The 21,650-nt window shown below is 51.0% G+C and overlaps 1 protein-coding gene across 1 annotated transcript; it reads right to left on the bottom strand.

Moving 5' to 3' along the window:
• Positions 1 to 5,859: 5,859 nt before the first annotated feature.
• Positions 5,860 to 11,174, bottom strand: ISCU (iron-sulfur cluster assembly enzyme). The gene is made up of 5 exons (XM_068123975.2): positions 10,954 to 11,174; positions 8,408 to 8,521; positions 6,873 to 6,983; positions 6,505 to 6,583; positions 5,860 to 6,374 (listed from the first exon to the last, which is right to left on the bottom strand). The coding sequence occupies exons 1-5, from the start codon at positions 11,032 to 11,034 to the stop codon at positions 6,283 to 6,285; spliced, it is 477 nt and encodes a 158-aa protein (XP_067980076.1). The 5' UTR covers positions 11,035 to 11,174; the 3' UTR covers positions 5,860 to 6,282.
• Positions 11,175 to 21,650: the final 10,476 nt, after the last annotated feature.

The following is a 21,650-nucleotide window of genomic DNA, read 5'->3' as shown; positions in this document are numbered from 1 at the left end:
ATGAAGAGGTAATTTGAATAAATTATGCAAAGCATTCCATGAGATGGACCAATCGCGTTCCACCCTATCGGAGCAACATGGGCAATCCTATTCAGGGGCCGTCTATTTATTACGTACGCTCGGGTTGTGCAGTAGTAATACATAATTGCAAAATATAAAAAAGAAAAGTAAGACAAGGGAAGATGATTATGACAGTGAAAGTAGGTGAGGGAACTTTGAAATTATTCAAATGGTTCCCAATCGACTTAACCAAGCCCTTCAACACCACTGAAGTCAAGCTAACAGGCCCATAGTTCCCCAATTCCTCTATGGAGTCTGGATCCCTTATTAAATAAGTTACATTTGCTACTCTCCAATCCTCTGGTACCTGTCCTGACTCAATTGACGTGTTACAGATATCCGCTAATACCACGTTTATGTGCTGTGCCACCTCCTGCATGCTGTTCCACCTCCTGCATGCTGTGCCACCACCTGCATGCGGTGCCACCTCCTGCATGCTGTGCCACCACCTGCATGCTGTTCCACCTCCTGCATGCTGTGCCACCTCCTGCATGCTGTGCCACCTCCTGCATGCTCTGCCACCTCCTGCATGCTCTGCCACGTCTTGCATACTCTGCCACCTCCTGCATGCTGTGCCACCTCCTGCATGCTGTGCCACCTCCTGCATGCTGTTCCACCTCCTGCATGCTCTGCCACCTCCTGCATGCTGTGCCACCTCCTGCATGCTGTGCCACCTCCTGCATGCTGTGCCACCTCCTGCATGCTCTGCCACCTCCTGCATGTTGTGCCAGCTCCTGCATGCTGTGCCACCTCCTGCATGCTGTGCCACCTCCTGCATGCTCTGCCACCTACTGCATGCTGTGCCACCTCCTGCATACTCTGCCACCTCCTGCAAGCTGTTCCACCTCCTGCATGCTCTGCCACCTCCTGCATGCTGTGCCACCTCCTGCATGCTGTGCCACCACCTGCATGTTGTGCCACCTCCTGCATGCTGTGCCACCACCTGCATGCTCTGCCACCTCCTGCATGCTGTGCCACCTCCTGCAGGTTGTACCACCTCCTGCATGCTGTGCCACCTCCTACATGCTGTGCCACCACCTGCATGCTGTGCCACCTCCTGCATGCTCTGCCACCTCCTGCATGCTCTGCCGCGTCTTGCATACTCTGCCACCTCCTGCATGCTGTGCCACCTCCTGCATGCTGTGCCACCTCCTGCATGCTGTTCCACCTCCTGCATGCTCTGCCACCTCCTGCATGCTCTGCCACCTCCTGCATGCTCTGCCACCTCCTGCATGCTCTGCCACCTCCTGCATGCTGTTCCACCTCCTGCATGCTATGTCACCTCCTGCATGCTGTGCCACCTCCTGCATGCTGTTCCACCTCCTGCATGCTATGTCACCTCCTGCATGTTGTGCCACCTCCTGCATACTCTGCCACCTCCTGCATGTTGTGCCACCTCCTGCATGCTGTGCTACCTCCTGCATGCTGTGCCCCCACCTGCATGCTGTTCCACCTCCTGCATGCTGTGCCACCTCCTGCATGCTCTGCCACCTCCTGCATGCTGTGCCACCTCCTGCATGCTGTCCCACCTCCTGCATGCTCTGCCACCTCCTGCATGCTGTCCCACCTCCTGCATACTCTGCCACCTCCTGCATGCTGTCCCACCTCCTGCATACTCTGCCACCTCCTGCATGCTGTGCCACCTCCTACATGCTGTGCCACCTCCTGCATGCTCTGCCACCTCCTGCATGCTGTCCCACCTCCTGCATGCTGTTCCACCTCCTGCATGTTATGTCACCTCCTGTATGTTGTACCACCTCCTGCATGCTCTGCCACCTCCTGCATGCTCTGCCACCTCCTGCATGTTGTGCCACCGCCTGCATGCTGTGCCACCTCCTGCATGATGTGCCACCACCTGCATGCTGTTCCACCTCCTGCATGCTGTGCCACCTCCTGCATGTGCCACCACCTGCATGCTCTTCCACCTCCTGCCTGCTCTGCCACCTCCTGCATACTCTGCCACCTCCTGCATTCTGTTCCACCTCCTGCATGCTCTGCCACCTCCTGCATGCTCTGCCACCTCCTGCATGCTGTTCCACCTCCTGCATGCTGTTCCACCCCCTGCATGCTGTGCCACCTCCTGCATGCTATGTCGCCTCCTGCATGCTGTGCCACCTCTTGCATGCTGTGCCACCTCCTGCATGTTGTGCCACCTCCTGCATGCTCTGCCACCTCCTGCAAGCTGTGCCTCCTCCTGCAAGATTTGGAGGCAAGCACAGAGTTGACGTATTGATGTCTACCCTCAGGAGTGCCAGGAAACAGTATCTGTGCTTTCAAGACTGAACTCTCAAACCTGTCTCCCTCCTCCAAATCCTGGTGGCGTCTGGTCAAATCTGTTTCTGGTGTTTGTTCCCCCTCCATCCCCTCCCTTACCTCAAACGGCTACACGGCTGACTCCGCACGTGAAAAAGCTGAATGCCTCAACTCTGTGTTTGCCTCAAAATCTTGTGTCCCAAACCATCTCTCTCTGTACCCACCGTACCCAGTCGTACCCAGCTGCTCCTGGACTCTGTGTCCTTCTCTCCTGACAAGGTGGAGAAGTTTCTGTCAACCCTCGACTATGATTCTGCACCTGGACCAGACGGCATCAGCCCACGGTTCCTAAAATCCTGCTTTGCCGCTCTATCTTGCCCTTTCTCTGTTCTTTTCACCCTCTATTTTGCTCAAGGTCATCTGCCAGCATCTTGGAAAGCAGCCAACATTGCCGCTTTACACAAAAAAGGTGCAAAAACAGATCCTTGCAACTACAGACCAATCAGCCTGCTCCCAATTATCAGCAAAGTCATGGAATCCATCATTGCTTCGGCTATCAAATCCTTCCTCTTCTCCAATGGCTTGATCTCTGATCATCAATTTGGATTCAGACCAGGTCATTCTACTCTGGACATGCTGCTTCTGCTGTCTCAACAATGGATGGAGGTCCTCAATGCCAAACAGGAAATTATAGCTGTCTCCCTTGACATATCACGTGCCTTCGATATGGTCTGGCACCCCGCTCTGCTCACCAAACTCTCCTCCTATGGCCGTGGTTCCCAACCTGGGGGGCATGGGCTCCTGGGGCCATGGTGTATTTCTCTGGGGGCCATGAGGTAATTTGAACCATACTAAAAATTAAATATTGTTTTTTGTTTTTTTAAATATTATTTTGAATTTGATATTGTTTTGTGTTTTTCCTATTGCAGATTTGACGTTATGGCTTCTGGGGGTAAAAAGAAAGTATCTTGGCGAATACATAAAGCTTGGATTCACGTCCATTACCGTGTCTGGTCAAGAGAAACCACAATGTGTGCTGTGTCACAAGGTTTTGAGTACTGAATCCATGAGACGATCCAAGCTGAAGTTGCACCTCGAGACAAATCACGCACAACATGCAAAGCAGGATCCAGAATTTTTCAAGCGGCATGAAAGAAATTTAAAGCGACAGAAGTTGGATGAGGAGGAGCTTTTCAACAACAAAATGTAGCAACTGTCCAGGCTTCTTATGAAGTTTCTCTTGAAATTGCAAAGAAGAAAAAAGCCCACTCGATTGGGGAGACACTCATCAAGCCTTGTACCCTCATTGTCAAACGGGTTCTCGGCAAGGCAGAGGCTCGCAAAGTTGAACAGGTGTCTTTATCGAATAACACAGTGCAGCGTCGTATCCGTGACATGTCGGAAGATGTGAAACAACAGATCATCAATGAGATTAAGGCGGCGCCTTTCGGCTTGTTTTCTTTTCAACTTGATGAATCGACCGATGTTAGTTCCTGCTCCCAGCTACTGGCATTCGTTCGCTATGTCAAGGGAGATGATATCAAGGAAGAATTGTTGTTCTGCAGTGCCCTGGAAACAACGACAAAAGCTAACGACATCATGGAAAAAATTAAGTTGTTCTTCGATGCGGGAGGAATTCAGTGGGAGAATGTATGCGGTGTCTGTACTGACGGTGCTCCTGCCATGCTTGGTTCCAAATCCGGATTCCAAGCAAAAGTGAAGATGCTGGCACCACAAGCGAAAGGAACAGTGGGTTCACTGTATGATTCATCGCTACGCCCTGGCTTGAAAGACTCTCCCTCTCTCATTGAAGAAAGTTCTTGAAGTCGTAATCAAGAATGTTAACTACAGCAAGGCAGGGGCTCTCAACACCCGAATGTTCAAGGAGCTGTGCAAAGACATGAACGCGGAACATGAAACATCGAATTGAGTTTCTTTTTGTGAGATGATAACACACTGTGCTAAATACAGACACAACAGATGTTTTTAGTTTTCACATATTCTTGACTTGGAACCTTTTCATACTGTTTTCTTGTGTGACAGTTCTATTTTATGCTGCCCATGGTGTTGCTACTGATATTAAAATCTCATATCAAACAGGCATCATTCGAGCGACGTTGCTTTGTTTGCTTCTTCCCAAAACGATGTAGTTGGGAGCCAGTAAGGAACAGAAAAAAACTATGGAACTAAATGTTCATGTTGGCTACTTGGAAGTCCTCATTTTCTGTGTAAAAATTTACCAATTCTCATACAAACTAAATAGCCAATTAAAGGAAAAAAACACCTCTCAGAATGCACCACAGAGCATCTAGAAATCAAAAACTTTCTGGGGGGCATGCCCCCAGACCTCCCTAGCCTGCTTACACGTGCTCTGCCGCTTGACCCTCACGAAAGGGAGGGGGGTGCTGGGGATGTGCTCTGAGAGCCAAGGGGGCCATTACACAAAAAAAAGGTTGGGAACCCCTGTCCTATGGTATCCATGGAAATCTCCACGCTTGGCTTGCGGACTTCCTCTCTGGTCGTAGTCAACGTGTGGCCCTGAATGGATTTCTCTCATCTCCCCTTCCTGTTCTGGCTGGAGTTCCCCAAGGCAGTGTTCTGGGCCCTGTGCTTTTTCTGGTCTTCATCAATGATCTCTCCGACTATCTGGAAAATCCTCTCCATCTCTTTGCTGATGACTCCACTCTCTGCTGCTCCATTCCTCATCCCTCAGATCAGCAGTCTGCAGCCTCCTTACTCTCTCCAGACCTGGACAAAATCACAGACTGGGCAAACAAGTGGAACATGTCTTTCAATCCTGACAAATCTTACACTCTCACTATGTCTCTCGGAAAAGACCGACTGGACAACCCCCCCATCCACTTTCTCAACAATCCTCTCCAATAAGTTCTGTCACCCAAGCTCTTGGGTCTCACTATCTGCCATGATCTTTCCTGGGAAAACCACATTTCCAAGCTGGCCTCCAAAGCCAGTCGCCGACTGGGCATCCTCCATCGTGTGAAATCCTTCCTTGGCACACCTGAGCTCCTCACCACATACAAGGCTTTCATCATCTCCATGTTTACAGAAAACAAAATGAAGCCTTCAAAGAAAAGAACACCTTCCCTACAGTCAAACATGGAGGAGGTGCAGTGATGTTTTGGGGTTGCTTTGCTGCCTCTGGCACTGGGTGCCTTGAATGTGTGCATGGCATCATGAAATCAGGAGATTACCAAGGCATTTTGGACAGCAATGTTGAACCCAGTGTCAGAAACCTGGGTCTCCGTCGAAGGTCATGGTTCTTGCAGCAGGACAATGACCCCAAACACTTCAAAAAGCACCCAGGAATGGTTCAACACAAAACGCTGGACTATTCTGAAGTGGCCAGCAATGAATCCAGATCGAAATCCTATTCAACACCTGTGGGGAGATCTGAAAACAGCAGTTGGGAGACGGCACCCTTCAAATCAACCTGTTTCTCCTGGGAGAACTGGAGCAGTTTTCACAAGAAGAGTGGTACAAACGACAGCAAACAAACGACAGCACATCAGATAACAGACAGCATGATGCCCTCGAGTCAAATTTATTCCATAATCAAATCCAGTCGAGACAACCTGCAGCTTGCGAGACGTGTTCAGAATTGCATAAATAGTATCGTTAATTTTAATTTACAACTGAAGCAATTCCATATACCAAATGCCAAAACTTCTGTCCAACGGAAAATATATCTGCAGCACGTTTATTTATTGCTATGTTGTACAAAGAAGATGGTACGCTATGCACATATTGCAAAAGCCGTTCTATGCAAAACCAGAGTTTGTCCGATGTACTTTATATTTATAGCAAAATACATACATCACGAGAAAAGAAAAAGTAAATAATCTCGCTGTTAACCTCAGAATTCAAGACAGGTTCACTCGCACATTGCACTCCGCGCATCCGCGCCTGACCAAAACAAAGCTGGTGCCAACATGGCAAATCCAATGAAACTCAAACTGTGTCCTGCTGTTGTTCCTTCGGTCCTTTCTTCTGCTTCTCCTGGTAATTGATCAAAGCTGCCTTGATCGCGTCTTCTGCCAGCACTGTGGAGACCAAAACGACAGTTAGTGACAGCAGGTTATGTCAGGTGATCATCGCGTTTACAAATCAAAGATTCAACAACTTTTACAAGCAGGAAATGCTGCGGCGGGATTCCGGTTCAAAATGCCATACTGGAGCAGTGAAGCTTTACGGGAGGCAAGCAGAGCTCGTTCGCAATGTCTGCGTTCTTGATCTTCAGTGCTTCATCGACCTGTTGATGAAAAGATGGGAACACAAAAAAGAATGAAAAGGTTTCAATTCAAACGTGAAACAAAGTAGTGAGCCATGGCGAATCCGGTGGTAAAACCGAACAGGACCTTCCAAATTTTCCACTGATGGGAGCAGCAGTTCCAGCGAGGCCTCGACAATTTTGCAAAATGAAACAAGGCAAATCACAAAGTACCTTATTATCCCGCCAGCATATTTGCAATAAAAACAATAAAAACAAATTTTTATATAACAATAAAAAACCCAATCCCAAAACTTCAGAGCATACGTACCGTTTTGCCTTTCACCCACACAGTGGCCAACGAGCTTGAAGCAATCGCAGAGCCACAACCAAAAGTCTTAAACTTTGCATCAGAAATTCTCCCATCATCATCGACCCTGATCTGTCATGGAGGTGGAACAAAAGTAATAAAAGTAAGTTCTCCCTTCCTCAGAGTTTATGGCTGCATCAATCTTGTCCACACCCTGTGTCCTCCACTACCCACATTATTTGTCCAATTCTCCCTCGATTTTGTCCTTCAACTCTACTGTTAGTGTCCCTCCCCCTCTGTGCTGTTCCTCTGTTCCTGTTGTACTGTTGCGTCATGATCCGTTCAATTTTCCAGCTATTCCATGAGCCTCGATTTTGTATACAAAACAAACAAAAAAAAAATGTAATTACGATATCGATAATATACTGAAGAAGTTCTGTCACTCAAGCTTTTGGGTCTCACTATCTGCCATGATCTTTCTTGGGAAAACCATATTTCAAATCTGGCCTCCAAAGCCAGTCGCCGACTGGGCATCCTCCATCGTGCGAAGTCCTTCCTTGGCACACCTGAGCTCCTCACCACATACAAGGCTTTCATCCACAGCCCAATGGAATACTGTTCTCCCCTATGGGCCGGTGCTCCTGCCTCACACCTAGCTCGTCTTCACGCTGTTGAAACCAAAGGTTTCAGAATCATTGGAATCTCGCGCGATGAAGCTATCTCTGAGGGCCTTTCACTCAATCACCGCAGGCAGGTTGGTGGTCTTTGTCTTCTACCGACTCCTCTCCGGCCTTGCTCCCCCAGCTCTTTCCGGGCTCTGTCCCCCAAATAATCCGACAGGTCGCACAAGATCTGCCTGCAACCCTCTTATGGTTAAACTGCCAAAATCTGGGCTCTCTGCTCACCTTCACTCCTCTTTTCTCCCGCCTCTGGAACAAACTCCCTCACTCTCTTCATTTACACTCATCCCTCCAGGTCTTTAAAACAGCTGTTCACCCCCATCTCTTGTATTCCCCCATCCAAAACCTACATCTTTTCCACCTCTGTTAATTTCACCTCAAATCCACCTCTTTAAATCCCCAACTTCTTTCCTGAAATTCCTCAAAGTGTTCATTTGCTTTCTACCATGGACCCCTTCCACCTCCCCCAACCCTCCCCCTTCCACAGATCTACCGATGTCCCTGTTCTCTTCTGTTGTTGCGCTTGTGTGCTTCCCTCTCTCACCCTGTCTCCCGCTCCCTTCATTGCATGCTTTGTGTGTCTGTGCATCTTTTTCATGTTCAATGTGTTAGTTTTTACACGAGCATAGATTCTGCACACAAATAATAATAATAAATAAACAAAGTTGTTTGAAGAACAACCTGGATTCACAGTGATTACACATCATTGACCAATTTATAGAGAATTCCACCAAATCATTGATGCTGTTGATGATGGCCAGGAAAATGGGAAATGCACACGGGGAATATTTTATTTGTTGATATCAACTCTGATTGAATGAGTTGCCTTTTCTGGGTGGGGTGGAGGGGCATCAACTCCAGAAACCAGGAACAAACCTGCAACTTCATGACGTCCCCGCAAGCTGGTGCTCCCACCAACCCTGTTCCAACTTTGGAATCTTCTTTGTCCAGAGTGCCCACATTGCGAGGATTTTCATAATGGTCGATCACCTGAAGAGAAAATGAAGACTAATACATTTCTGGTTGTTTTGAGCCTCCTGCAAATCATTTCACCAAGTCACCTGGACATCCTGGGAAGATGGTTATTCACATTCCTGAAAATTTAAATATGATTCATCTCATTAAATGCTCGTCATTTGAGGAACCTCATGGAGTTGCTATGGGGGTTTTAGACCAAGGAAGGTCGGAATGGAACAGAACTTTCGGCTTTATTCAGCAAGTATCGACCTCAAACTCAGCAGCTCAGAGAAAAGCTGTCCACGTCTGGAGCTTATGGGTAAAGGCAGGAATGGCGCTGCCAAAGCATGCTCCACCACGATCCTTAGATCAATGGTTAGACACAGATACACCACACACCTGAGTAGCTTACCTTTGCAGGAGTCAACACAATTTTGTAATTTGTCTAGGGTGCCAGTAATAACTCACCTACTCTTTGCAAAAGACACTGAGACCTTTAACTCTCACCAACTAATGCTAGCACTTGGGACAGCCAGCTCAACAGGGATGGCAGACTGCTGTATTTTTGGAGTTACCCCAAACACGAGGTAAAACATTTGTCCTCATGTATAAAATCAAAGCCTCGGGTTTCAAGACAATCTGCATGATGACATCGCCGGAAACCCGTGCGAGCTGAGAATTTCACGTTTCCAAAGCAACCTACATCGTGGCAGCCATGCCCGTGTTAACGAACCTAGCACTCCACCTTGGACGTAGAATCTTGAAACTTGGCATGTTACACAGTTATGGTGCAGATGCTTCCTGTGTCGTCATTTTTGGCTGTCATTGCCCAAATGTGCACGCTTCCATATGTACACCTGCTATGCGCACCTTAGCAAATGCAGTACAAAGCAGTCTTCTGTTTGTGTGAGCTTCTTGGCAGCAATTTCCTCGTCAGCCCTTTCACGTCTGAGTTCATGCAGAGATTCACATTCGCCGTCTCCATACAGGTGGCAGACGAAGTGTGTTGCTGCTTACTGACCTCTGTCCATTGATAATGTCTCTCCCAGGTTTGTCAAGGGCCTGAATTCATCTCCACCCGTCATCATGATCCTGAAGGCTTTCTTCTTCCGTGCCCAAAGAAAGCACTTAGCGTCACAGCCTGCACGACCATACACTGGCAACAGAAGACCACACTGAACTCTAGTGAGGCTGTTGAAGACGATATGGATGGGGATTATCCATGTGAGCTTTGCCTTCCAGTCATGAAGTAGATCTCCTCAGCTTTGTTGGACGCCTTCCAGTCATGAAGTAGATCTCCTCAGCTTTGTTGGACGGTCGGTGACGTACGAGCAGGACAGGGCCGTCGGTGTCTGGTCTACAAACCACAATGACATCTGCACCTGCCTCTGCTGCTGTGATGACGTGCACGATGACTCGATGAGCCTTGTGTCCGCTTCCTGTTGCGTGGAATGCAAGTCCGGGGAGTCTGACAGAGGCACATGTGACGACCATCCATTCCTCTTCTTACCCACCGCTGACAAGTGTTGGTTTTCAACAAGTTCTTCCCAATTTTCCGCGCAGTGCTCCGCGCAGTGGTCCGCGCAGTGGCCCGCGCAGTGGCCCGCGCCGTGGTCCGCGCAGTGGTCCGCGCAGTGGTCCGCGCAGTGGCCCTCGCAGTGGCCCGCGCCGTGGTCCGCGCAGTGGCCCGCGCCGTGGTCCGCACAATGGTCCGCACAATGGTCCGCGTCGTGGCTCACGTAGTGCTCCGCATAGTGGTCCGCGTAGCTGCAGTGGTCTGCAATATTTCACTTGCTCTCAGCCACACAAGCTGTTTCCAGCGAGGTGACACCTGAGCTTGATCTCTTCCTTTGTACGTCCGACTTCATTTTCCCATATTGCGCATGTCTTTTGTCTGACTTGATACTGTCCTGTAGGTATATCAAATGCAATATGCACCTGGGAGACTTAATACAAATTATTATTTTTATTATAAATGCGTATCAATAATTACTAACCAAGTTTTAATGACAAAGTAATTCAGGCATAAGTCGAGGTCAAATGGGGTCAATCAATCATCAATGTTAATCCCAGCAATCCCATAACACAGGTATGGCTGGCCAATCACAACATCACCGCCAAGCAAGCTTAACCAGGAACCCAGCACAAAATGGCCGTCTCTCTTCTTTCGAAAGATATATTCAACATCCATAATCCACATTTATACGAGACAGCCGGCTTATTGACAGCTTGCTCCGTCATGCAGCGCCCCCTGCTGCCACTCCAGAGGAGCTTCTCGCTCAGCTCGACCTATGATGCGAGTACGTCACCTGGGCTATCCTACCTTCCCGAGGATACACCACACGTTCTCCGATTAAAATGAAAGTTGATACATTACTTGGTAAGGCCGAAAGCGGCTCAATTAATTAATTAATTAATAATACATGTAAACAAGAGTCAAGACACGACGGCTCAGCGTAACTCACATTCTTATGATAATTAGCGGACAAGGACGGATGCCCGCACACCGAAAGTATTGGACAGGACAAGCGACGAAAGCAGGCCATGTCCGAGGAAAGGAGGAGACGTGGAAACTCGAAAAACAATCTGACAACCAAACGCAGCGACCTCAACCGCTCGATATCAACAACGCAACAAAATGGGCGCCGTAGCGAGGTCACCACAAGCGCGTTCTTTATTTCATTTTTGGTGTGAATTCCAAAAAACATTTATTTTACAAGAAGGAATTACAAAATATATTGAGAGAAAAAGAGACAAAACAGCCGAATTTCTGGAATTGATACCGAATATGCTACTGCTAACTGCGCCATCATGGCGCATGTAACCGTACAACATTGCCCAAAGAAAAAAGTGCGACTATGAAGGACTGAGACGACATGCAGCTGAAGTATCTGGAAGAGTGAATGTAAAACTTGGTGTCATAAAGAGATCCTTCTCAGCATTGAATGAAAACGGTCTTCTCAAAATACCGTATATAATACAATTTGAATTTATTATTCGCCCAAACCTGGACATACTGCATGATTTGATACCCCATGTTCAAGAAGGACGGAGATGGTCTTGAAAAAGTCCAGCAGAGAATCACGAGGTTACTAACTCATCGACGTCATCTGGAATGTCCTGAGAGACTGAAATTCCTGAGAATTCCCACATTTGCTTACAGACGGCAGAGGCCTGAACTCCTCCAGGTCTTTCACATCATAAAACTAAAAGGAATTGATCACAATGAGGCCCAGATATTTTTCCAGAGGGATATGAAAGCTCATTAACTGGAGGACATGGTCAGAAATTGAGGAAACAGCAGTGCAGAACCAACACCCAAAACAAAATACTTTGTCAATGAGAACCATTAACACCTGGAACAGACTAGACCCACCCACTCACTGCCAGGTAAGCTGTTCAGGCCAGTACAGTCAACCAGATCAAATTAGCCCTGGAAAGAAGTACATACGCCATGCCAACGAAGGACTGATGTAACGAGGGACAAATCAGCAACCCCTCAAGTCTCTACATCCAAGTAAATCCAAGTAAGAGAGTTGAAGACAAAATCAAGATGGCGGACGTATCATCAATGTGGTTGGAAATTGGTTGGAATTTCAGGAAATAAGTTTGGGATTTGAAGAGGCGGATTTGGGGTGTTTTAACGGGGGTAGAAAAGATCAAGGTTTTGGATGGGGGAAGATAAGAGATGGTGGTGAACAGCTGTTTTAAAGACCTGGAGGGAGGAGTGGGATTGAAGAGAGTGAGGGAGTTTGTTCCAGAGGTGGGAGAAAAGAGGAATGAAGGAGTGAAGGTGAGCAGAAAGTCTTGATTTTGGCAGTTTAACCATAAGAGGGTTGCAGGCAGATCTTGTGCAGTTGAGCCGAGTTTCTCCATCCTTAATGCTTTATTTAAACTTTATTCTAAATCTAAAGCATTCCTACTGCCGTAGAATAATAAATAATGGTACCATTGGAAATGTAATAATTAATTTACTTGGAATAAAAATGAGTGTCCGTTAATTCATAAAAATGCCCATTTTAAAAGCCTGCCTTTTTTGGATTGAGGAAGAAGAAGCGGGAACTCGAGCTTTGATATACCTAATGGTTTCAACTGTAACATTTATTGTTCCACTGTGGCGGACACAAAAGCCCACTGGCGTGGTGACATCATTCCGCGCACCAAGTGGGCGGTGGCCACGCCCGAGGGGTAGGCGTGGCCTCATGATATACACCGGGCGCCCAGCCCGGAGCGGTACAGTGTTACAGTGAGCTCCTACAATAAAGACGTTTATATGTTACCGCTTGTCCGCTTCCTCCTTGCTCGCAAGCAGCGCGCGTAACGCCGCACTTTACTGGTGACCCTCGACGTTGGATCTGCCGGAGCGATCCTTCCACACGCGACGCCATCGCCATGGCCGACTTCGTCAAACTTCCGGAATTTTGGGAGGCTCAGGCCGAAGTCTGGTTCGTCCAGGCCGAAGCCCAATTTCAGCTTCGGCGCCTCACCGGCGATGACACGCGCTATTGCCACGTCGTCGCCTCCCTCGGGCCCGGCACGGCCGCTCGAGTTGTGTCCGTCCTTCGCCACCCACCGGACGGCCACAAGTACGAGGCACTCAAGCGGCTACTCCTAGCCACATTCGGCCTCACGGACGACGCACGGGCCGACCGCCTCCTGGATCTCCCCGAGCTCGGTGAGACACGCCCGTCGGTCCGAATGGACCATATGCTGTCACTGTTGGGCGACGAAGCCCCCGGTTCGCTATTCCGGGCGCTTTTCCGGCGCCAACTTCCAGCGCAGGTTCGCCTCGCGTTGGCCGGGACCGCGCTAACGGAACCCCGAGCATTGGCAGCCGAGGCGGACAGGTACTTCGCCGCTTCGGACACGCGGGCGAGAGTCGGCGTGGCCGTCACGGTCCTCGAGGCTGACGATGCTGCTGTTCCACAGCATCAGCTTCTACAGCATACGCGGCATGCTGATACGCACCTCGTGAACGCCGCCACGCCCCGCCCACCGCCGTGGCGAAAACCGCCACCGCGGGGAAACCCACCAACTACACCGGCCTGGCGGAGCCAGCCGCGCTCCTCCAGCTCCACCACCTGGTGCTGGTTTCACACCAAGTTCGGCCACGAAGCTCGGCAGTGTCATCCGCCGTGCTCCTTCAACGGGTCGGGAAACGCCTGGGCCGGCGCTCAATAGTGGCGATGAGCGCCGGCCGTTCGAGCAGCCTGCTGTTCATAACGGACACCTTCTCCGGGCGCCGTTACCTGTGCGACACGGGAGCGCAGGTGAGTGTCATTCCCGCCGGCACGTCAGACAAGCACGCCGCGGGTGGGGGCCCCGCGCTGCTTGCCGCGAACGGGACGCCCATCCGTACGTATGGAAAACGCTGCCTCTCTCTGCGGTTTGGAGGGCAGGTTTTCCGATGGACGTTCGTCACCGCCGACGTGCCCATGGCACTGCTTGGCGCGGACTTCCTGTGCGCTAATGGGCTCCTGGTCGACGTCAAGCGCAGACGTCTTGTCCAGGCCGAGACGTTCAGCTCGCTCGCTTGTGCGTTGCCCAGCTCAACGAGCGGCTTGCCAAGCGGCTTGCCGAACGGTTCGGTTCCGGCCACGTTGGTCTGTACGCTTCCGGCAGCGGACGCATTCACCCGCCTCCTCGCCGGCTTCCCGGCCCTCACGCGGCCCACCTTCTCGGCGGGGGCCGTCAAGCACGGGGGGCCCATCACATCCCCACCGTCGGGCCACCGGTCTATGCTCGGGCACGCCGCCTCGAGCCGACGAAGCTGGCGGTGGCAAAAGCGGCGTTCGCTACCCTGGAGCGACTCGGCATCGTTCGGCGCTCAGAGAGCGCTTGGGCGTCGCTGCTGCACATCGTGCCGAAGCCCGGCGGGGGATGGCGACCGTGCGGGGACTATCGCCGTCTCAATGACGCCACGACTCCCGACCGCTACCCCGTCCCCCACATTCAGGACTTTTCCGCCCGTTTGGCGGGCAGGTCCTTCTTCTCGAAGGTGGACCTCATACGCGGCTACCATCAGGTCCCCGTCAGGCCGGAGGACGTCCCGAAGACGGCGGTCATCACGCCATTCGGACTCTTCGAGTTCCTGCGCATGCCCTTCGGTCTGAAGAATGCGGCTCAGGCGTTCCAGCGACTGATGGACAGCGTCCTGCGTGACTTGGATTTTGTCTACGTCTACCTGGACGACATCCTCGTCGCCAGCGTGTCCCGCGAAGAGCACCTACGCCACCTCTGCACGCTCTTCGAACGCCTGGGCCAGCATGGCCTGATTGTGAACCCCGCAAAGTGCCGGTTCGGCGCCGCCACAATCGATTTTCTGGGGCACCGTGTCACCAGGCATGGAGCCGTCCCCCTGCCGGCCAAGGTGGAGGCGGTGAAGGGGTTTCCGCGCCCCCGCACGATCAGAGGGCTGCAGGAGTTCCTGGGCATGGTGAACTTTTACCATCGGTTCCTGCCCCGTATCGCCCAGCTCCTGCGCCCCCTGCACGAAGCTCTCCGAGGTAAGCCGGGCAAAGGCGACGTTACCTGGACCGAGCAGATGGACACGGCGTTCACGGGCGCGAAGCTCGCCTTGGCTAACGCCACCATGCTCGCGCACCCGGCGCCCGATGCACTGATCGCCCTCACCACCGATGCCTCGGACTACGCGGTGGGCGCGGTGCACGAGCAATGGGTGCGTGGAGCTTGGCAACCGCTGGCGTTCTTTAGCCGGCAGCTTCGCCCGCCCGAACGCCGTTACAGTACCTTCGACCGCGAGTTGCTCGGACTTCACTTGGCGGTCAGGCACTTCTGCCATCTGCTTGAGGGCCGTGCGTTCACTGCCTTCGTCGACCACAAGCCGCTGATCTTCACGATGGGCAAGGTCACCGAGCCGTGGTCGGCCCGGCAGCAGCGTCACCTCTCGGCCGTGTCCGAGTACACGACAGACATCCAGCACGTCACGGGGAAGGACAACCCGGTGGCGGATTGCCTTTCCCGGGCCGTCGCCCACGCAGTCCACCTCGGCATCGACTATGCCCGGATGGCAGCGGACCAGGCCGCTGACCCCGACGTCCAGGCCTTGCGGACCGCCATCACGGGCCTCCGCGTCACCGAGGTGCCGCTCGACGGTGCGGGCGCGGCCCTCTTGTGCGACGTCTCCCTCGGGCGTCCTCGCCCCATCGTGCCCGCGGGCTGGCAGCGCCAGGTGTTTGACGCCATCCACGGCCTGTCCCACCCGGGCGCGAGGGCCTCCCAAAGGCTGATCGCCGACAAGTTCGTCTGGCATGGCCTCCGGAAGGCCGTCCGCGGCTGGGCCAGGACGTGCCTCGCGTGCCAGCGCGCCAAGGTGCACCGGCACACCCAGGCCCCGTTGGCCCCGTTCACGGTGCCGGAACGCCGGTTTGACCACGTCCACGTGGACCTGGTGGGACCGCTGCCCCCCTCGCGGGGTTTCACCTACGTCCTCACCATGGTGGACCGCACCACCCGGTGGCCGGAGGCCGTGCCCTTGGCGTCGACAACGGCGGCCGATGTCGCGCAGGCTTTCATCACCACCTGGGTCGCCCGGTTCGGCGCCCCCTCAGACATCTCATCCGACCGCGGCCCCCAGTTCACCTCGGAGCTCTGGGGGGCGGTTGCGCAGGGGCTCGGGGTCCGGCTGCACCGAACCACGGCCTACCACCCCCAGGCTAACGGCCTGTGTGAGCGATTTCACCGCTCATTGAAGGCCGCGCTCCGGGCCACCCTCCGCGACGGCGGCTGGGTCGACAGGCTCCCCTGGGTCCTGCTGGGCCTCCGGACGGCGCCCAAGGAGGACCTGCGCGCATCCGCGGCGGAGTTGGTCTTCGGGCAACCGCTGCGGGTGCCGGGCGAGTTCCTCCCCGACTCCACGGCACCATGGTCCGTGGCACAGCAGCGCTCCGCTCTGCAAGAGACCGCCCAGAGGTTCGCCCCGGTGCCAACGGCATGCCACGGGCACCCACCGACGCACGTCGCCCCGGAGCTTCGCACGGCGGAGTACGTCTTCGTCCGCCACGATGCCCATCGGACACCACTGCGGCCCCCGTACGACGGGCCTTTCCGCGTGCTGGAGACCGGGGCGAAGCACTTCACCCTGGACATCGGCGGTACTCCTGACCGCGTTTCGGTAGACCGCCTCAAGCCGGCCCACCTCGATGTGGACCATCCACCGCCAGTGGCCCGACCCCCACGTCGGGGCCGCCCTCCTGCGGGCGGACCCCCGGCACCGCCCAGCCCCGCCGCCACGCCGCCCCCCGGTCCTGCACCCATCCCAGGGGCCGCCAGGGGCATCCCACCTGGCATCCCTGCACCCCGGACGCCGCCGATCGCCAGGGGGCGCTTCGGCCGGGTCATTCGTCTGCCCCGCAAACTGGCCCTCCAGGTGCGCGGGAATTCTGGGGGGGCGCGTGTGGCGGACACAAAAGCCCACTGGCGTGGTGACATCATTCCGCGCACCAAGTGGGCGGTGGCCACGCCCCAGGGGTAGGCGTGGCCTCATGATATACACCGGGCGCCCAGCCCGGAGCGGTACAGTGTTACAGTGAGCTCCTACAATAAAGACGTTTATATGTTACCGCTTGTCCGCTTCCTCCTTGCTCGCAAGCAGCGCGCGTAACGCCGCGCTTTACCACCACAGCAGGAAGCCTTTAGACTTTAAACTTTAGGGCACGGGAGGAGAACACAAAAGGAAATATAGTAATATTCCTCGAAGTAATAGAAAAATACATAAAACGTAGACAGAAGAGAAGAGGAAAAGTACACAACTGGCGTCGTACAGGTGGCACAATGAGGAAATAGTTCAATCATATCTTACAGCAGAAAATGCGATACAATTGAGTTTAAATAAATGAGTATTGGTTGTGTGATTGGTGAAATGATTGGCTGTGTTGTACTCATTGGGAATGACGTCTTTATTACAAGAAAGAAACACAAGTTCGGGAATATTTCACTGTTTTGAAAATGAGGTAGAATTGGGAAATCAAACTGAGATGGTTGATTTTATTTTCTCTCTATTTCTCTCTCGTGGCCACCTTGGGCTTGGGTGCAGGTAGTGGAACAACCTTTCATTCCCATTCATACGTCAGGTCGTCATGGAGACTGCTGCACACAATGGCCTATTCTAGCAAAAGGCAGAGGGATGTTTAAAGTCCACTGAGCTTATGGGATATGCAACAACTTAACGTTCCACCCCACAGATGGCGTCGCACTCGTTGATGCTGATTCCTGAAGTCTACTTGTGGGATCTCTCAGGTGATAGTTTCTCGTTGAGATGGGAATCAAACCCAGACAATATCGTTCAAAGGTAAATTTGCTATCTCTCCGAGATGTCTTGATCTTCACCTCTGTGAGGTTTTTAGCTGCGACGAGCAGCTCCATGAGAGGACCGCGTTGTTGCTGTTGTTGGGGTGCCTTTTTGAATAGCGCATGCGCATACACTCGGACGTGCGTTGGTATGAGGTAAGAACATCGCGGACTAAAATCGCGATTTGTTTGAAGAAACCAGAATAAATTTAGCAACAAAGACAACATGAATGTTTTCATATCAATCTCGTTTCACAGAACTTCACACAAATTAGGTGTAATTATTGAATAGCGAATGTGCATACACTCGGACTTCTCCTACCGACCAAGCCCGTTTCAAATTATCCCTCTGCCACCCAGAATTAACATAAATAAATAACATTAATGAATTAACATTAACAGAAATAACATTCACGTCCATATATTATATGTGATCAGTTGATGAAGCATGTTGCGTCGCAAAACAAAGGACAAGACCAGAACTGAAAGACAAAAAGACGTTAGTGCATGCGTATAATTTTATGACTGGTCGAATTTGGTAGCGCATATTGCAACGGATATCCTCATGATTCCACACGTCGCAGCTGGTGACCACACTGTGGTCATTTTTCTCTTGTTTCCAAGGAAGTGTCCCAATAAAAACATGTTCATGTTTTTGTAAGTTATACATTGGTTGTTGAAAACAAGTTTCAGTCTCTGATGGAAGTAATTGCTGTTTTTGAGACTGATCATCTACTCTACTGTATATAATAAAGGAATGACTGTCTGTCCGTCCATCCAGTTTTGGGCCTAGCCCCACCAAACCTTCTGTGGAACCTTTTGTGGTCCCACTGGGTGTCCTAAGGTGGGTGCGAGGTTTCATAAATGTCTCAATACAATTAGGATTTTAAGTTTCGCTCCATATGAAACTGATTTCTCTCTCTGTAAACTCAATCACGGGTTCGGCATTCGCAGTTTCGCCATTTACTGCATGTGGAAACATTCGCTGGTTTGTTTATATTGTTGCGGATCCTGGGCCTGTCGATGTACTAAGGGTGGGATTAAGACCCCGTTTCCCCACAGACACCGGTTCCACGGGCCATCGGCCGCAACGAAGCTCGCGGTCGGTGGGTCGCGTAGCAACTTCAATTGCCAATCTCCCAACCACGGGCGAAGGGTTATCTGTCACGACCCGAATACCTTTGAGAGCGCGTGGCCGGGAAGACAGAGAATTGAACCCTCTCGCGATGCCACACCTTATTCCTATCAAGTGCGCCAAACGGTTGCGTGGTGTGAATCGCAGTTTTATACTGCGTGATATACGGACATAATTGAGCAGTCAAATTCGGTTTGAACGATGCTGGGCCAATGGATGAAAGGACGTACATGAGCAGGTTGAAAGGAGACAAAATGTACACATCTTTTATTTACAATAGCACAGAAATAAGGACAAGAAGCAGACTTAACAATCCTTACCTATCCTAATCCCAACAGGCGCCTTGTTCAATCACACAGGGAATGAATAACACCGGTTAACTCGTACCGAGAGACATGCCAGCGATAACTTGGGTCCGCCAGCTCCCGTGCGCAGCGCACGGGCCGATCAGGACATGCAGCTTGAAGGAAGGTTCGAAGGACAAACCGCCACTGCAAAGTCAGCACGGATGGCGACCCAGCTTGGACGAAGAACCGGTACAAGGAACGAAGGAGGAGCACAGCATGGATGAACCAGCACGTAGGACAGCCAGCTTGAAGGACGAACGACGAGAGAGAGCCCGAAGTGCGATGGGCACAGGTTTTTATCGGGTCGAAACCCCTTCTAGAATATTCCACGGCCTCCCATTGGCCGAGGTTGGTGACGTGCGGTCGTTCAGTCCTACCCCCTTCGGGAAGGTTCCACAACCCACCATTGGTCGCTTGCTGGTGATGTGTCCACGACCTACCATTGGTCGCTTGTTGGTCACGTGGACTGTTCTTATAGCCACGCCTCCTTGCAAATGAACCAACGTCTTCGTTTAACCATACGAAGGTTTGAAATCCTGCCTAACCTAACTCAACACATATCTGCTTTAATTACTACACAATAGGAAGGGGGCTAAGCTTTACATTTAATAAGAAATAACTGACTACTGCAGGCTACATGTTGTCATGTAATTAACTAGAGGGGGGTGTTATTTATTGCAAAACTGTAACAATATCTTAATACAATTGAAATTTTGCATTTCCACCCGTACGACGCCGATCTCTCTCCCAAAGATGGAAAAAGATGAGGAATCCAGTCTCTCAAGAAGTTTAGCAGTGAATTAAATTGTCCGTGTGTAGACACATTAGGGGTGCAGCATTCGTCATTTCGTCATTATCCGTGTATACACTTTTGCATCAACACCAAACCACTTTCGCTTGAGACTTTTTGCTATTTATCTGTAATGACCAATTTCCTTCATCATGGCACATTAAGAGCTGTTAGCTCAGTTTTGGGGCAGCAACAACAAATTTTCTGTGCAGATTTTCCCTGCAAATGACCCAAAGTGGGTGGGAGTTTTTTTTTTTTTGAGACTCTGGGATCCCACCTGTGCATAGCATGGGTACCTCACCAGTAATAGCCGGCGAAGCCAGTGTTGTGAATGAACGCGTACGTATTATGTTGAAAAGCCAGATTTTTCTGGATCCCTTGAGAATTTTGAAGCTTTGACGCACCAAATCGCTCAATGGAGGCCGCCATCTTGCGGATGCGGAAGTATGCATAACAAATTGAAAAAAGTTCAAGAGGAGTTTGTTTCACCCGTCGTTTTTTGATTCACAATCTTATGCACCTCTAATTTGTAATTAAAATACTTTAAGATCAACCTCGGCCCGCACGGGCCTGGTTATCTTCAATGAAAATCGTCACCAAACACCGGAACCAATGAGATTCGAGCATTTGAAAAAATATTTCAAAAACCAAATCACTCAATGGAGGCCGCCATCTTCCGGATGCGGAAGTATGCATAAAAAAATTGCGAAAAAGTTCAATAGGAGTTTGTTTCACCCGTCTTTGTTTGATTCACAATCTTATGCACCTCTAATTTGTAATTAAAATACTTTAAGACCAACCTCGTTCCCCCGGGCCCACACGGGCCCTGGTTATCTTCAACGAAAATCGTTACCAATTACCGGAACCAATGAGATTCAGGCATTTGAAAAAATATTTCAAAAAAGCTTTATACCGCGTTTCGGACGCTGAAAACGGCGTCAAATATTCTAAAATTGACGAAGAATTGTTTTTTAGAAATCTCGCGGCCGTAGGGGATAGTTTTTCACGACCGGAAATATCCGAAGTTGAGACGGAATTCACCGAATTAAAATCAAGAACGAAATTTAAGAAATTTTAATCTCATCCAGAATGCAAATGGTGTCATTTTGAACTAGGTACGGTACCTACTACACCTACCTACTACCAACTACCTAACCTACTGATGCCATAGTGATGGGTAAAATAGTGCTAAGAGGCTTTGGCTTCGCCGGCTCATTGCGGCTTTGCAGTCGGGTACTAGTATTTTTATGTCGGTGGGGTAGAGATACTTTAGACCAGGTAGATTTGTGTAGGTAACATGCTCCGACTGGCGTGAAGAAGAAGAACCACCACCATGTAATAAGTAGAGGACCTGTTTAGCCCGAATGTCGGATGAAGTTGTATATTTGTCCCCATCACGAGGGAGCGGGGCATGGTATTTAGCTCAGGGATTAGGTTAAGTACTTCCCTGTTTGCCGTTCCCTATGTGATTGATCCTGCATCCCTTTTCGCACCGCACCATAGACGGCAGCACAGGAAATGCACATTAACTGCATTAAATAATCACAATGAAACCAACAGGAAGCCAGTTCTGAGCACTGC

Source organism: Myxine glutinosa, chromosome 8 (genome assembly GCF_964187855.1).
Source record: "Myxine glutinosa chromosome 8, kmMyxGlut1.1, whole genome shotgun sequence".
Classification (NCBI taxonomy): domain Eukaryota; kingdom Metazoa; phylum Chordata; class Myxini; order Myxiniformes; family Myxinidae; genus Myxine; species Myxine glutinosa.
This window is presented reverse-complemented; position numbering and strand designations above follow the sequence as displayed.

What these genes read in the sequence shown, in the direction of transcription:
- ISCU (XM_068123975.2), bottom strand. Translation starts at nt 11,034, where the DNA reads ATGGCCTGCTTTCGTCGCTTGTCCTGTCCAATACTTTCGGTGTGCGGG. An exon ending in TGTGGGTGAAAGGCAAAACG is followed by an intron (nt 6,584 to 6,872) that starts GTACGTATGCTC and finishes TTTCATCAACAG; the next exon opens with GTCGATGAAGCACTGAAGAT. An exon ending in CGTAAAGCTTCACTGCTCCA is followed by an intron (nt 6,375 to 6,504) that starts GTATGGCATTTT and finishes TGGTCTCCACAG; the next exon opens with TGCTGGCAGAAGACGCGATC.